Below are 17,796 nucleotides of genomic sequence, written 5' to 3'. Positions count from 1 at the left end.
CTCCCGCAGTAAAGCATCCCACAACATGATGCTGCCACCCCCGTGCTTCACAGTTTGGATGGTGTTCTTCGGCTTGCAAGCACCCCCCTTTTTTCCTCCAAACATAACCATGGTCATTATGGCCAAACGGTTCTGTTTTTGTTTAATCAGACCAGAGGACATTTCTCCAAAAAGTACAATCTTTGTCCCCACGTGCAGTTTCAAACCGTAGTCTGGCTTTTTTTATGGCGGTTTTGGAGCAGTGGCTTCTTCCTTGCTGAGCGGCCTTTCAGGTTATGTCGATATAGGACTCGTTTTACTGTGGATATAGATACTTTTGTACCTGTTTCCTACAGCATCTTCACAAGGTCCTTTGCTGTTGTTCTGGGATTGATTTGCACTTTTCGCACCAAAGTACGTTCATCTCTAGGAGACAGAACGTGTCTCCTTCCTGAGCGGTGTGACGCCTGGGTGGTCCCATGGTGTTTATACATACGTACTATTTTTGTACAGATGAACATGGTACCTTCAGGGGTCTGGAAATTTCTCCCAAGGATGAACCAGACTTGTGGAGGTCTACAATTTTTTTCTGAGGTCTTGACTGATTTCTTTTGATTTTCCCATGATGTCAAGCAAAGAGACACTGAGTTTGAAGGTAGACCTTGAAATACATCCACAGGTACAACTCCAATTGACTCAAATTATGTCAATTAGCCTATCAGAAGCTTCTAAAGCCATGACATCATTTTCTGGAATTTCCCAAGCTGTTTAAAGGCACAGTCAACTTTGTTGTAAACTTCTGACCCACTGGAATTGTGATACAGTGAGTTATAAGTGAAATAATCTGTCTGTAAACTATTGTTGGAAAAATTACTTGTCATGCACAAAGTAGATGTCCTAACCGACTTGCCAAAACTATAGTTTGTTAACAAGAAATGTGTGTAGTGTATGAAAAACGAGTTTTAATGACTCCAACATAAGTGTATGTAAACTTCCGACTTCAACTGTACAATGGTTTATCAGTTGTTCCACCAATTGGGTGCCTTTTGAGTAGTCACCTATTGTTAACATTCTGTCATAAAGAGCACAGACAAAATGTGTTTCCCCATTTCAAGAGGTAAAAAATGTTTAAAAAATGACTATATTAAGTGCCTATTAAGTAACAAGATTGATTATTTAATCTTAAAACAGATGTAAATTCCCTTGTGATGGGGGGAATGGAAGTTTGTTGTGTGCAACAGGACTGACATGTTATGTTACATTTATAGCCTGTCTAACTATGAGTAACAGGGCTGACATATTATGTTACATTTATAGCCTGTCTAACTATGGGTAACAGGGCTGACATATTATGTTACATTTATAGCCTGTCTAACTATAGGTAACAGGGCTGACATGTTATGTTACATTTATAGCCTGTCTAACTATGGGTAACAGGGCTGACATGTTATGTTACATTTATAGCCTGTCTAACTATGGGTAACAGGACTGACATGTTATGTTACATTTATACCCTGTCTAACTATGGGTAACAGGGCTGACATGTTATGTTACATGTATAGCCTGTCTAACTATGGGTAACAGGGCTGACATGTTATGTTACATTTATAGCCTGTCTAACTATGGGTAACAGGGCTGACATATTATGTTACATTTATAGCCTGTCTAACTATGGGTAACAGGGCTGACATGTTATGTTACATTTATACCCTGCCTAACTATGGGTAACAGGGCTGACATATTATGTTACATTTATAGCCTGTCTAACTATGGGTAACAGGGCTGACATATTATGTTACATTTATAGCCTGTCTAACTATGGGTAACAGGGCTGACATATTATGTTACATTTATAGCCTGTCTAACTATGGGTAACAGGGCTGACATATTATGTTACATTTATAGCCTGTCTAACTATGGGTAACAGGGCTGACATGTTATGTTACATTTATAGCCTGTCTAACTATGGGTAACAGGGCTGACATATTATGTTACATTTATAGCCTGTCTAACTATGGGTAACAGGGCTGACATATTATGTTACATTTATAGCCTGTCTAACTATGGGTAACAGGGCTGACATATTATGTTACATTTATAGCCTGTCTAACTATGCGTAACAGGGCTGACATGTTATGTTCGACCCGCTCATTTCCCCACCACAAAACACCAGAAAATGGCCAAAAAGAGTAGAACCAGCTCACCTGTTTTTACACTATGGTTTGACTATTAGATATCCAATGTTTATTTTGAAAAGATATTTGAAAAAGAATAGTTTCACTACATTAAAATTAGAGTTCAGTTCACCTAACAGGGTTGACTTTAAAATTAGAGTTCAGTTCACCTAACAGGGTTGACTTTAAAATTAGAGTTCAGTTCACCTAACAGGGTTGACTTTAAAATTAGAGTTCAGTTCACCTAACAGGGTTGACTTTAAAATTAGAGTTCAGTTCACCTAACAGGGTTGACTTTAAAATGAGGGACAGTCATAAATGAATCGCTAATCACATTAAATAAATAAGAATTTTCAGAATTGACTTTGTCAAAGCACCAAAATAACTAGGGTTTTACAAGGATGGTGAAAACATAAGAGAAATGTGGGGATTAAGCGGGTTCCTAGAAGTCACAGAGGGTGTCAAAATACTGAATTTTGGCACTTTAGTTAGTCTTTATTCGTATTTAAAATCAGATGTATTGAATTATCTATGTGGTCTATATTAAAGGGCACATTTATTCATATAACCGGCTTTTAAAATTCAATATTGCCGCACAATTTCTACTTAAAATAGCAAAGGGATGCAAAAGGCACTCATTTTGTGGAACAACACTTACACCAAACCATCATGGAATGTCAAGGGGGAAAGTACACTTCACAAGTTCATCTGATTCCATGATATGACACATGACGACATTTCTAAATATGCACCTTACAGACCAGAAGTCCTTAATTCCAGGTGGAATTTGTCATGTTTACACGACAAATATAGTCAAAGATGTGTTGACAGCACACACACACAACACAACTGTGAAGGTGACGAGGAGCCTGGTTGGTCTGTGACTGGTGGATCCGACAAGCTTCAGCAACAAACAGGCATATACATACACAGAGCGTTTTAGAGCAATGCAAAATTCCACCGTAAATTGTGAAATTGAGGCTAACGACGGTAGCATGATAAAAGGAGGTGTAGCATGATGTACTACAGTACCCATAATGCTCTCTAAGCATATCTGGTTTCATCTTACTAAAGACATTGCTGACGCTGACTCGATGGTGTCCCGTCTCCTCGTTAATACAATGAGAAAGGAACCGTTGACTTGTGTTCTCCTGCCATCTACAGGCTATTCCAATGAACCATGTCTGTCAGATTAGATAGTATTGGACTGGATTGAGTAAGAGTTCATACTGTAGGATTGCTGTGATAAAGTTATGGGTGCTTGAAATATCTGACCCGTCTCTGATATTACATGTATCATTGCACTGACACTTCACTTAGCATCATCTAGGCTACTATCTGTCACACCCTAGCAATCTATTTACAGTGATGGTAAATGGGTTGACCCCTATGGGATTAAATAAACACCCGGTTTCCAAAAGGTGTGCAGAGTAGACTGTCATGGTCAAATGTAATGTTGTTGTAAATTACTGCTCAGTACATTTAGCCAGGAGAGGGCGCTGTTTATCCATAAATCACATCTAAAAAATAAAACAATTCAATAAATAAACACATTGGCCAACACTACCTTGCGGTAATACGTAAATACAGTCTCTAATCTAGAAAACGCTATACTGTATGAATCCTAAAGATTTAAAGTTACTCTTGGAAAAGCTGAATTTAAAATCTATTCAAACCAAATATACAAGCAATTACAACCAGCCAGAGAACTACACATTTACAAACCGTGTTGAAAATGATGCAAAACGAAACATTGTGTACCTGATGGGCAACAGTGAAGCAGTTGGGGTACTATCCTTTAGCTGACTGAAAAATCCTCAGCATTCCATCTATAGATATACAAACACTTGGGTAAGAAATAAAGGACCTGGTATTGCTGACAGCTCTAAATGTTATCGTACATTTTCCTTAATAGCTAGCCTAAACGCACTTTGTGAGTGACAGTTGACAACCTGCCAAGCAATACTGCTTGGTCTTCATGAAAAATATCCTTTGTAGCTTTATGTATATGGTCATTAAACTCATTGGGAATATCACGAGAGAGAGAGAGAGAGAGAGAGAGAGAGAGAGAGAGATTTTTTCTTCCACTTGACCACATGAACTATTGTCTCATGTTGCTGGATACAGTTTGAAAATATGGTAGGCCTGCTTGTAGCTAGGTACAATCAACTAACCCATTGGGATATATGAAAGCCTAGTGGTCTTTCTTACCTTCAGACTGACACTGGTACCTACAGTATGTTACTGGACTCTGCCTATGGTTTATGAGCTAAACAGAATTAGAGGTGCATCTCACAACATAAGACACAGACCAACAGTTTTACACCTTCATGGGCTTTCCAATAAAAGCATTATGCAATGTACTGGAAAATAAGAGAGAACAGGAGAACAATTTGAGGAAACACAGAACACAAGTAGCAGTAGCGACCCAACAGAGAAGCAGCCTGTTTCACACAATACGGACACTTTATAAGTTGACAAAAATAAAACATAATTCATATGACATTGGAGAGGTCCAAATGTTGCAGGGACTGCCTGTGCATTGTAGTGTGTGTGTGTGTGTGTGTGTGAGGACAGAAGATAAGGTGTCTGCAATGTTTCTGATAAGTGGTCAGATCTGTGTATTTGACAGTGTGTAGCGCAAAGTGTATAGACCCGCAAGACTCAACGTTATGCATGTTTTTCAGGTGAGGTCCATGACATCGGGCTGGGGAATGGGGTGCTGGGTTTGAAGGGTAACATAACAGGGCCTTCAGATCACCTCTCGGTCTGCAGAATCTTGCCGGTTGGGGAAGATGTGTAGCTGGGGTTGTTCGATGCCATCGTTGTGGAGGTCCTCCTGTTTCTGCAGACCGTGAAGTTTCAACACCAGCTCCTTGATGAAAACCTGCGTGAGCAGGGAAGAAGGGCAATCGGTCATCACATGAAACGTGCTCAGAACGGATACAGTGAGAGGCCGTGATACACAGCGTTGGTAATGTTGAGCAATTCACAGCGAAACAACAAGTGAACATGTTTCAGAGATAGCACTTCATTCATTTTGTGTGTATGATACCAATATATGTGTGTGTGTGTGTGTGGGGGGGGGGGGGGGGGGGGGGGTCAACATGGTCTGTCAACCCATAATGGACAGGCTAAGTAATGCTGATCACAGAGGATACAGGGACAGTGTGAAAGAGGGACAAGACTAGCATTGTCGGCTACTATATCGGAGTTATCATTAGTTACTTATTTGCCTGAAAGAAAGAGCAAGGAGGTGACAGAGAGAGAGAGGGAGGAAGGCGGCGTTGTAGTACTGGAGTTTAGGACTTGGACTTGGCTCAAGTCACACTTTCATGACTTGATCAGTGGTGATTTTGTCCTTTTATAATGACATCATTATAACCCTGTTCTCTGACTGGTCCCTTCATCATAACATTGTCATAACCTGCCATCTGATTAGTCATTTTGCAACCTTAATAATGACATAGTCATAACCCTGTTCTCTTGATTGGTCCCATCACATTGACTAATCAGATAGCAGGTTATGAATTTGTAAACATTTTAAGGGACCAGTGTCACAAAGTTCCGGGAACTTTCAATAAATTCCCTGGTTTTCCCCGAAATCCCAGTTTGGAGGATTCCCGAAATCAGGAGGGAATAAGCAGGAAAAATCCAGAATCCTCCAACCAGGACTTCTGGAAAACCAGGGAATTTCTTGAAATGTTGATGCCTTAATAATGACATCATCATAAACCTGTTCTCTGATTGGTCCATTACAATGACATTGTAACCCTGTTCTCTGATTGGTCTCTTTGCCGTGACAGCAGTCTATATACTCAGTCTCGGGAACATTCATGGCATAAAATACTACCCAAAACAATCTTAAACATATTGTTTTGATATTACTATTATTTATAGACTTCCTCACTTACCTCTGTGTTATTGCAGGTGTGAAACATTTCCTGGAAAAAAATCCCCAGACCAAATAATGATTTTAGTTTTACTGGCCAACCTGCTGCTGAAACAATATATTTTCAATAGCAACAAAATCTACAGCTATTACTGCAAGTCCCACAATCAAAAAACAGTACAACTTGTTCACACAGTTTTTAGGTTGATCAAATGATAATGTCTTCAGATGATTTCGCTAGTGGGTAGTACAGTTCACCTGGAGCCTGTGAGTTCTCTCCTCGTCACTCTTCAGGTCTAACAGCTCGTCGATGTTCACCTCCTCCGGCATCTCCTCCTCCTGGGGACACAAGGTGACAGAGGGTCAGTCAAACTGTCCACCCATCCACCACTACATCCTGTAGCTGCATGTTAGGACTCTGCCCAGGGCATCCTCCATGAAACTCTGCCCAGGGCATCCTCCACGAAACTCTGCCCAGGGGCAGTATACTAACATACAGCTATCACATACCCCATTATATGTAAGGGACAGGCTCAGATACAAGCATATAATATATAGGTCACTCACTAAAAGGACAAAAATACAGGTCTTGCCTTGAGTTCTGAGTTGCGTGGGTCTTACAGACACAGAGGAAAAGCTGCGCGTGTTTTTAGAGCGCAACACCCAGAGATAGTCACAGACCCTGAAGCACTGCAGTGTGTGTGTGTGTCCGTCCATGTCGGCTGTTGAGTCATCATATGCATGAGGCAGAATGCTTGATGTGTGGGCTGGCAGTTAAGGGCTAAGGATGATTTGGGAAGAAAATATATATTATTTAGATGGCTGCGTCGCTGTTGGAGTCGGCCATCAAAGTGCCTCCATAAATTGTAGGATTTAGTTTCAGAAGGAACACTGCATGTGAGGATATGCCTTTGAGGAGAAGAGAGCAAGGGAGAGATAGAAGAGACAGAGAGAGTGGGGGAGGGAGAAGAGAGAGAGAGAACGAACCCCCACCCTGGCTACTACTAGTCTAGGTATGCTGTAAGGACGGAAGCTACCACCATCAAGGCCAGACATTCTCCATCACAGATAGAATCCATTAAGCTTTCTCACGGCCTCCTAAATCGGTCACACTCAAACAGTGTATTCAGGCCCCCCCCCCCCCCCCTAAAAGCCTCAGAGGAAAGCAGAGACTATTTGTATAACAGTCTATGCACTTACTTCATTTGGGACATTTTCGCAGATCATTAACTACACTGAACAAAAATATAAAAACCGCAAAATGCAACAATTTCAAAGACTTTACTGAGTTTACAGTTCATATAAAGGAAATCAGTAGATTGAAAATCAATTCATTTGGCCCTAATCTATGTATTTCACATGACTGGGAATACAGATATGCACCTGTTGGTAAAAGTTACCTTTAAAAATAAGAAAGGTGGATCAGAAAACCAGTCAGTATCTGGTGTGGAAGAACTGAGACATTTTCAGCTTCCAGGAATTGTGTACAGATCCTTGCAACATGGGGCCGTGCTGTAACTGAGCTAAACGACTTCCGTCATTATGAAGTGCTTTGAGAGACTAGTCAAGGACCATATCACCTCCACCCTACCTGACACCCTAGACCCACTCCAATTTGCTTACCGCCCAAATAGGTCCACAGACGATGCAATCTCAACCACACTGCACACTGCCCTAACCCATCTGGACAAGAGGAATACCTATGTGAGAATGCTGTTCATCGACTACACCTCCAAATTCGTCATCAAGCTCGAGACCCTGGGTCTCGACCCCGCCCTGTGCAACTGGGTACTGGACTTCCTGACGGGCCGCCCCCAGGTGGTGAGGGTAGGTAACAACATCTCCACCCCGCTGATCCTCAACACTGGGGCCCCACAAGGGTGCGTTCTGAGCCCTCTCCTGTACTCCCTGTTCACTCACGACTGCGTGGCCATGCACGCCTCCAACTCAATCATCAAGTTTGCGGACGACACAACAGTGGTAGGCTTGATTACCAACAATGACGAGACGGCCTACAGCGAGGAGGTGAGGGCCCTCGGAGTGTGGTGTCAGAAAAATAACCTCACACTCAACGTCAACAAAACTAAGGAGATGATTGTGGACTTCAGGAAACAGCAGAGGGAACACCCCCCTATCCACATCGATGGGACAGTAGTGGAGAGGGTAGTAAGTTTTAAGTTCCTCGGTGTACACATCACAGACAAACTGAATTGGTCCACCCACACAGACAGCATCGTGAAGAAGGCGCAGCAGCGCCTCTTCAACCTCTGGAGCCTGAAGAAATTTGGCTTGTCACCAAAAGCACTCACAAACTTCTACAGATGCACAATCGAGAGCATCCTGTCGGGCTGTATCACCGCCTGGTATGGCAACTGCTCCGCCCACAACCGTAAGGCTCTCCAGAGGGTAGTGAGGTCTGCACAACGTATCACCGGGGGCAAACTACCTGCCCTTCAGGACACCTACACCACCCGATGTCACAGGAAGGCCATAAAGATCATCAAGGACAACAACCACCCGAGCCACTGCCTGCTCACCCCGCTATCATCCAGAAGGCGAGGTCAGTACAGGTGCATCAAAGCTGGGACCGAGAGACTGAAAAACAGCTTCTATCTCAAGGCCATCAGACAGTTAAACAGCCACCACTAACATTGAGTGGCTGCTGCCAACACACTGACTCAACTCCAGCCACTTTAATAATGGGAATTGATGGGAATTGATGTAAAATATCACTAGCCACTTTAAACAATGCTACTTAATATAATGTTTACATACCCTACATTATTCATCTCATATGTATACGTATATACTGTACTCTATCATCTACTGCATCTTTGTAATACATGTATCACTAGCCACTTTAAACTATGCCACTTTGTTTACATACTCATCTCATATGTATATACTGTACTCGATACCATCTACTGCATCTTGCCTATGCCGCTCTGTACCATCACTCATTCATATATCTTTATGTACATATTCTTTATCCCTTTACACTTGTGTGTATAAGGTAGTAGTTTTGGAATTGTTAGTTAGATTACTCGTTGGTTATTACTGCATTGTCGGAACTAGAAGCACAAGCATTTCGCTACACTCGCATTAATATCTGCTAACCATGTGTATGTGACAAATACATTTGATTTGATTTATCTTGCTGAAACATGAGGTGATGGCAGCGGATGAATGGCACGACAATGGGCCTCACGATCTAGTCACGGTATCTCTGTGCATTCAAATTGCCATTGATAAAATGCAGTTGTGTTCATTGTCCGTAACTTATGCCTGCCCATACCATAACCCCACCGTCACCATGGGGCACTCTGTTCCCAACGTTGACATCAGCAAACCTCTCGCCCCCACACAACGCCATACAAGCCATCTGCCCGGTACAGTTGAAACCGTGATTCCTCCGTGAAGAGCACACTTCTCCAGCGTGTCATCGAAGGTGAGCATTTGCCAACTGAAGTTGATTACGACGCGGAACTGCAATCAGGTCAAGATCCTGGTGAGGACGAGGAGCTTGCAGATGATCTTTCCTGAGACGGTTTCTGACAGTTTCTGCCGAAATTCTTTGGTTGTGTAAACGCACAGTTACATAAGCTGTCTGGGTGGCTGGACTCAGAAAATCCTGCAGGTGAAGCTGGATGTCGAGGTCCTGGGCTAGCGTGGAAACATGTGGTCTGTGGTTGGACGTACTGGATTATGGACGTACTGCCAAATTCTCTAAAACGACGTTGGAGGCGGCTTATGGTAGAGAAATATACGTTAAATTCTCTGGCAACAGCTCTGGTGGACCTTACTGCAGTCAGCATGCCAATTGTGTTGTGTGAAAAACTGCACAATTTAGAGAGGCCTTTATTGTCCCCAGCACAAGGTGCACCTTTGTAATGATCATGCTGTTTAATCAGCTTCTGGATATGCCACATCTGTCAGGTGGATGGATTATTTTGGCGAATTAGAAATGCTCACTAACAGGGATGTAAACAGAATTGTGCACAACATTTTAGAAAAATAAGCTTGTTGTGTGTGTAGAACATTTCTGGGATCTTTCATTTAAGTTCATGAAACATGGGACCAACACTTTACATGTTGTTTGTATTTTTGTTCAGTATAAAATGCTGTCGTCACCAACACACTCCTTATCTAAACTACGTATCTCATGCTGAACAGCATTCCAAAGTGATTTCTAGCCAAACACTGACCAAGAGTCGCATGGTGAGATTCCATCTTATTTATTTTTCCCTTGGGGCAAGTCTGCTCATTGGCACAAACAGCACATTCAAAGGGCATTATTCATGATGTGCTGCTATCAACATACTGAGCCAAAAATGAACCCCGATCGGTTTTTATTGCCCTTTTTTGGAAAAGGCAGAGATTCTTTGAATAACAAAATATGGAAATTGATGAAGACGACTGCAAATATCACTGTAGACTAGATGGAAGGCTGTCTTCAGAACCTAATCCAAACACCAACCGCCGTACACAACAAAGACGGCATGGGTGTGGAGTGTGACGTGTTGACTAGTGACACTCACACAACAGGCCATAGAGAGTTCAGTCTGACCTGAATGCTCAGCAGTAAGGTTAACCTGCCCCATTGGGGTCTGTCTGTGGGTGTCGTGGGGGCGGACGACTTAGAGATTCTGATGCCGGTAGTGTAAAGGTCCGTCCAGGAAAGATCCAAGCAGCCCCTTCCTGCCCAGGCATCCCTAACCTTTCTTTCAACTTCAAATGCCAATGAAATACTGTCTCATATTGCCCACACACACACACACACACACACACACACAGACACAGAGAAACACAGCCACGTGAGCAAGTCCACAAACAGTCTCATACACGTACCACACAGACACAACAACGTGTGTAATACATGGCATTGTAATATACATGTAGTAAAACGACACATTGTGGACATCAGCAGATCTATTCTGTAAAAACATCTTCATTCGTACCATAACATCCAAAATAATTATTGTAATGCTCAATTATACATGCTGTATATTCACCAATTAAGCAAACGCATAGCTCATTTTCCGCCCCTCTCATCTCATCCTAGCTGTCAACCGCTAGAACGAGTACTAGTAATGCTGGGGTTAATGAGAGGCTCAAAAAATCACATTCCTGGAAGTGTTGAGTAAACACAGCCTCCATGTGGGACCAACATGATGTGTCAGGCCTGTCGGGATGAGTTAGTCACTGATGCAGTGCTTTTATTGGGATTCGACTGCTTTCATTGTCCCAAGTCTGGGTTGCACATTATCCTTAGGTCGCATTCAAATTTTCCGTGAGGGGATGTGTGATGTCAGGTGGGCTAATGTGTCCTATACTTGTCTTTTCTTGAGTCCTATCTTACTTGTGCAGGAGGCTAATAGTAAAGATGAGCAGGCAGGTGTACAGACAGAGCCCTCCTACGAAAATAATGCCCTTTTTAGTCTATTTTCTTTTGTAACTTTAAATGCAACGAAGTGCCCATCAAAGTAGATCATTTCTCATAAATGTGTGAATCTAGAGTCCCCTCCCTGCCCTCTCTTCCTTCATACATGAGTTTGAAATGAATACCGCCAGTAGTAGGTTGAGGACCTGCCTTACAACAGGCCTACAAGCCCTCAGTCCAGCCTCTCTCAGCCTATTGCGGACAGTCTGATGGAGGGATTGTGCGTTCCTGGTGTAACTCGGGCAGTTGTTGCCATCCTGTACCTGTCCAGCAGGTGTGATGTTTGGATGTACCGATCCTGTGCAGAGGTTTTTACACGTGGTCTGCCACTGTGAGGACGATCAGCTGTCCGTCCTGTCTCCCTGTAGCGCTGTCTTAGGTGTCTCACAGTACGGACATTGCAATTTATTGCCCTGGCCACATTTGCAGTCCTCATGCCTCCTTGCAGCATGCCTAAGGCACGTTCACGCAGATGAGCAGGGACCCTGGGCATCTTTCTTTTGGTGTTTTTCAGAGTCAGTAGATAGGCCTATTTTAAAAAGTATTTTTTTAACCTTTATTTATTTAGGCAAGTCAGTTAAGAAGACATTCTTATTTTCAATATCGGTCTAGGAACAGTGCCTTGTTCAGGGGCAGAACAACAGATTTGTACCTTGTCAGCTCAGGGATTCGATCTGGCAACATTTCAGTTACTAGTCCAACGCTATAACCACTAGGCTACCCTGCAGCCCCTTTAGTGTCCTAAGTTTTCATAACTGTGATGTTAATTACCTACCGTCTGTAAGCTGCTAGTGTCTTAACGACCTTTCCACAGGTGCATGTTCATTAGTTGTTTATGGTTCATTGAACAAGCATGGAAACAGTGTTTAACCCCTTTACAATGAAGATCTGTCAAGTTATTCGGATTTTTACGAATATTCTTTGAAAGACAGGGTCCTGAAAAAGGGACGTTTCTTTTTTTTCTGAATTTAGTTAGCTAGGCTATGCTGTCAAAACAAGCAAAGTAGCTAGCTGATTCATGTAGCCTACATTCGTGATGATCAGATGATATAGCACACCCCAGTATTTCTAGCAATGATACTTTTAACAAACTCCCTTTCATCAGTTCTAGTTTAGCCTGCAGTGTGTTTTAACAGACACACACACAGAGAGAGAGACAGAGAGAGAGACACACACAAAGAGAAAGAGAGAGAGAGAGAGAGAGAGAGAGACATTCCACCCAGTTCAGCATCAGTAGAGGGCTCCAAGGCAGAAATTTAGTCCACATCACTTCCAGGCCAGTGGGTTGAGGGTAATGTTTTTTTTGTTTGCTTGGGTACTCTGGGTGGTAATGTAGTCCACTGGTCCCTGTGTCCAGCTGTGCACCTGTGTTCATTTCTGTGTAATGTTTTCCATAGCCAACACCCTGATACAGTAAGTGGCCTGTCCCACACTGGTGCAAAATAAATCTGGGTCAAAATACCATGTCAGGTTTATCTGAAGACTGACGGCAAGTAAACGCATTTACAAGTGAAGCGACCACACTTTAAATGTACACGTTTACAAAATTGCCATAACCCATTGAGGTGGAAGGACTTAAACAATAAAAATAACTGAAACCAATCAATACATACATGAACCATTCAGCCTCAAGACAGTACACTTCACCGATAATGAGCACGAGGGTCAGTTTGTGTACATTGTGTTATAACCCTCAGCTGTTGGGTTTACTTCAGAGCAGTACTGACAGACGCTTATCTGGTTTCACCCCCCCTTCCTGGTCCCCCCCCCCCCCCCCCCCTTCCATTGCATATCCCGCAACAGGCAAACTTCTAAACGCAGAAACACTACAGTCTCTATCTACTCCTGATATCCTTCATTAACATGTACATTTCCAGAGTCGTGCTCCGTCAAATCGCTCGTCTGTCCCACTCACTTCTCTCCCACTCTCTAACATTCCCATCCTCTTTATTGCCTGTATGACATTCTAGTACACATCTCTCCTCTCTCTCTCTCTCTCTCTCTCTCTTTTTTATCAGGGCAGACGGCCATCCCCTGCTGTCACTTTCTAACAAGTCATTACTATTCAAAACATCGTGACTAGTTTTCACCCGATGCATCCCCACAGTTACTCGGTGCTACAGCACATAAACATCATATCAATCCGGAACAGGGGAGTCGTTTTTGTTTTTTTTCCTTTCAATTAAGACCTAGACAACTCGGTGACAGGAGTTCCTTACTAATTAGTGACCTTAAATTCACCAATCAAGTACAAGGGAGGAGCGAAAACCCGGCAGGCACCCGGGCCTCTGTGGAATGAGTTTGACACGTTATCTACTATTAATTACAACATTATTAGCACACTACCAAAATGTCTCATTGTCAAGAATGTAAGAGAAAAATATGGGTTTAGTGCTGTCAGTGAAATCGTGGTTATTGATTGTGTGGTTATTGACTTCATATCAAATGATTGCGATATGATCGGGCACAGCGAGATTTCCAATAGAGGTTCTCTCTACACCAGGAAATGGGGCTGGTCATCAGTTGATTGATGGCTGTTTATCTCATCTACATATGCATGCAAATTAAACGCATTCCCATTAGGTTATTCATTCGTCAACTAAATTGCGGGCAGGTGCTTTGGTTCAAGATAAACGCAATTATGTCATGTTATTTGAGTCTTATGAAATTCATTTCCACGTCGTCGACAAATTGCATTCGTCGGGGAACCAGCTGTTATAGATCATTTGCCATAGATATTTCACATCCATTAGATATTGATTTTTGCTACAAAAATAAACAATTGCACTCTAAAATCCTTAGTTCTCTGATGTTTTTCTCTCCCAGTTTGCAGTGGTAAATTGCATAACAACTGGCTGTCACATCTGTGTGGTTTAGTGGGCCGTGACGACTCAATAGAACGGTAATAATGACTGGGTGTAGTAGTGGGACGGGATTAAAAAGTGAAAAGACTCCGAGCCTGGGAGACAATCACGCAGATAGCAGAACACTGCGGGGGTCTTAATCTGGGCCTCCGATTGAGCGTTGATACAAGACTAATGGCCCTTGATAATGGGCCAAGCGATGCGCAACATTCAATGCTTCAACAACAGGCTCAGTGATGGGGGGGGGGGGGGGGGGGGGGGGTTCTCTTTGTGCTCTTTGGTGACATATGGGACCTTCACTTCCCCTAAACCACCATCCCCCCATTCATAAGAATCATCCCAGAAAACAAAGATGTCATCAATCAATAACTGGGATAGTTAGCGTCCGTTCAGGCCTGGTCAGGGGGTTTTCACGTTGCAGGGCCAGCCAGGGTGGGCTTTGGTGTAGCAGGAAATGAGTATGGGGGAGATCTGATTACACCGTAATTACACATGCTTGCTCCACTATCAGTAAAGCAATTAACTAATTAACATAGATATAAAGCTGTGGCCATGTGTGTGTTTATGAGAAAGCAAGACATTGAGTGTGTTTACTGTATCCATCCACGAGAAACAGAATGGTACAGAACATCAAACTGTCATGATCAAATGCAATATTTCTATGTTCTCTATTCTTTAAGTATGTGGAGAGACACTATAATATATATATATATATATATATATATATACGTATATGATGGCTCACTGATGCAGTTTTTACTGTCATTGTGGTTGTATAATGGTCACTACAGAGACATCCCCCTGTGAGAGAATTGCTTTATCTCCTGCCATTGGGTAGCATCTGTCAGGTGGTGGCCTTTGCAGTAGACACTTTGAGTTTTTACTACCATGTTTTATTACTGTGTTATGAATTGGATGTAGAAAATAGATGCTGAACAACAGACTGCTAATTGCTCTGCAGAAATAAAAAGAGACCCACCCAGAAGGCTTTAGACTCAAATAGGTCAACACAGGGCGTCCAGTTTCTATAGCATTCTAGTTAAATACCTTCTGAGCAGGAGATGGTTGTGTCCGATGGAGAGATTATTGGTATGGAATAACCCTTAACATCTGCACCATAGCACCGACCCCATCCTTACATCAACCATCATCTCCAACCCCGCCTACTCGCACAGCCACCACCATGCAGTGCCATGGCCCACCAACATCCTCTGGTGCCCCTGCCCTCGTTTATGATGCCACACACCACACCAGGTCCCCCAGGGTACTCCTGTTTTGTCAGCCAGAAGCCCATAAACCCTCAAGGCTGTCCATGTAAAGCAGCAAAGACTAAGCGACCTGGCCAGCCTGCCACAGACCTGTTATATTTCTGGGAGCACTTTCAATTGGACCTCTGATCTTTCCCATGTCACCCCTGGCAGCGAGACAGCCTTCCCCCCTCACCGGGAGTATAATGTCCTCCAATGACCATCCATCCCCTTACATACAACCCTCACATACAACAGGAAGAGAACAACATGAAGGGAATCTACCATATCTACTTGTGTATTTTGCATTGGATGTCCGAGTCTATTTTTAGGGCTATGAAGTGTGATAATATTTCGTTCAGCTAATAAAATTCATCAGACAATACCCACAGTTCCTTAATGAATACAGAGAAGGAAATTGACATGGGCTAAAAAGGGTGTAAACTGAAAACAAAGCTGGACATGGTTAACCTTGTTGTCCTGTGCATGTGCTCCATGGCCTTGCTAATGGCTTTGTCGTTTATTCTAATCCCATCTTCTTCTGGTGACTCAGACATGTTTGCTTGAGGTATTAGCTAAACGGACAAGTGCCCAGTTAATAGTGTCTGATAAGAAAACACATGCACAATACTATTCATCTGATTCGATGAGACCACGAATTTACCATTATGGCAGGCAGTGTTTTAACTCGACAGTCATTCGGCACTATGCCTAGAAGGCATCTATCTACACATCCTTGATTCATCGAATGTCAAGCAGACAAGGCGCAGGGAGACAAGGCAGGCAACCCCCCACGTAAAATGGATTAACGTCGTAGCCACATCCCAGAACGCAAGGGACACTAGGCAGTACAATCTCTGAAAAACCGACTCCAGACACATTTTGTGAATAGTTTTACTTACATATCTTGAGGAGACTGAAAATACGCAATCGCTGCGTAACCGCTGTACCCAAATACGCCAAAACCCGATATATTCATTATAGTGATTTAAGTCCAACTGAAGAGTGATGTGCAGCGCTACAGTGGATTGCGTACCCGTACCAAAGTCGCTTTATTTCATGCAGTGGACACTGATGCTAAACTGAATACTTGTTATTGCGTAAAACCCTTTTTGTATTCTTACAATAAGTCAAATAAATGTTTCCCATTGTCTAGGTATGTGACTGTATGCGTAGCCTATCAATAGAAATCCGTTTAATTTCAAATAGATGGGACTCACCCTGCCCACATAGAGCTCGTCCAGACTACAGTCAATCCACTTCTCCACATCCAAGCGTCTTTGGAGCTCCTTTCTGTTGTACTTTACCGTGACCCGTGCTTGCCTCTTCTGCAAGCTAAGCCCCGGGTCCCTACCTGGACCCCTACTCGGGGAATGGACCTTGTTGTTACATCTCCTCCCGACCCGGTTCGCAGCCATATCCACTTTGGATGACAGACACGTGCAGACTATGAACCAAGGGAGTTATTAAAGAAGTGCACGATCGTTGGCAATAGTAGCGCACTGGTGAAGAAATCGGCTATGGGTCCTAGCGCCACACCTTACAGACCCGGGTAACTGTTGTGCGCCGAGAGCAATGTGATGACTGTTTATTTGATTGAGATTAGCTCTAAAGAAGTTCTACACTTTCTGAATTGTGTGACAAGAATTCGCCAGAATGTGAGTGACGGAGTATTCTGGGGAAATTACAATGACTCACCACTATTTATATTTATTTAGCCTACAAATAGGAAAGTCGAAAAGTTCAAGGCCTTTTACCATGGGCAGCAACATTGAGGGCTTTCACCGTTGTAATGTAGTCAACTGGGTCGGACTTCCAACTTCATTGGCTGATGAAGGTGATCAGCCAATTAAAGAAAGAAGAAAATGAACTACTTCATATTGGAGATGCCTCAATGGCGCTGCCCATGCTGTCACAGACGCTAATGATGGCACAGATACAAAGATGAATCCTCTATGTATCTCAATGAGGCCTAGTGGCATGGGCTATTTAAATCACACCCTATGAGGTCCGGAGCCTGCTGGTTTTCTGTTCTACCTGATCATTAATTGCAATTAATTGCATCATCAGTCCCTGATCAGAGGGGAATAATGGGGGAGGGGGGGGGGGGGGAGCAGTGGAACTGTTAACATGGTCTAGATTGGATTTCGAGGGGCCTAGTGCTACACTCTGGATTTACCTACAGGACCTTAGCGCTCCA

At 43.0% G+C, this 17,796-nt stretch overlaps 1 protein-coding gene across 1 annotated transcript; it reads right to left on the bottom strand.

Annotated features, from left to right (window-relative positions):
• Positions 1 to 2,626: 2,626 nt before the first annotated feature.
• On the bottom strand, positions 2,627 to 17,287 carry LOC110503628 (protein phosphatase 1 regulatory subunit 14A). Its single transcript, XM_036961339.2, has 4 exons — positions 16,817 to 17,287; positions 6,304 to 6,384; positions 6,068 to 6,097; positions 2,627 to 5,040 (listed from the first exon to the last, which is right to left on the bottom strand). The coding sequence occupies exons 1-4, from the start codon at positions 17,012 to 17,014 to the stop codon at positions 4,906 to 4,908; spliced, it is 444 nt and encodes a 147-aa protein (XP_036817234.1). The 5' UTR covers positions 17,015 to 17,287; the 3' UTR covers positions 2,627 to 4,905.
• Positions 17,288 to 17,796: the final 509 nt, after the last annotated feature.

This window comes from Oncorhynchus mykiss, chromosome 24 (genome assembly GCF_057628025.1).
Source record: "Oncorhynchus mykiss isolate SJ-2025 chromosome 24, ASM5762802v1, whole genome shotgun sequence".
In the NCBI taxonomy this organism is placed as follows: domain Eukaryota; kingdom Metazoa; phylum Chordata; class Actinopteri; order Salmoniformes; family Salmonidae; genus Oncorhynchus; species Oncorhynchus mykiss.
The sequence above is the reverse complement of the archived record's forward strand: the minus strand, read 5'-3'. Positions and strand labels throughout refer to the sequence as shown.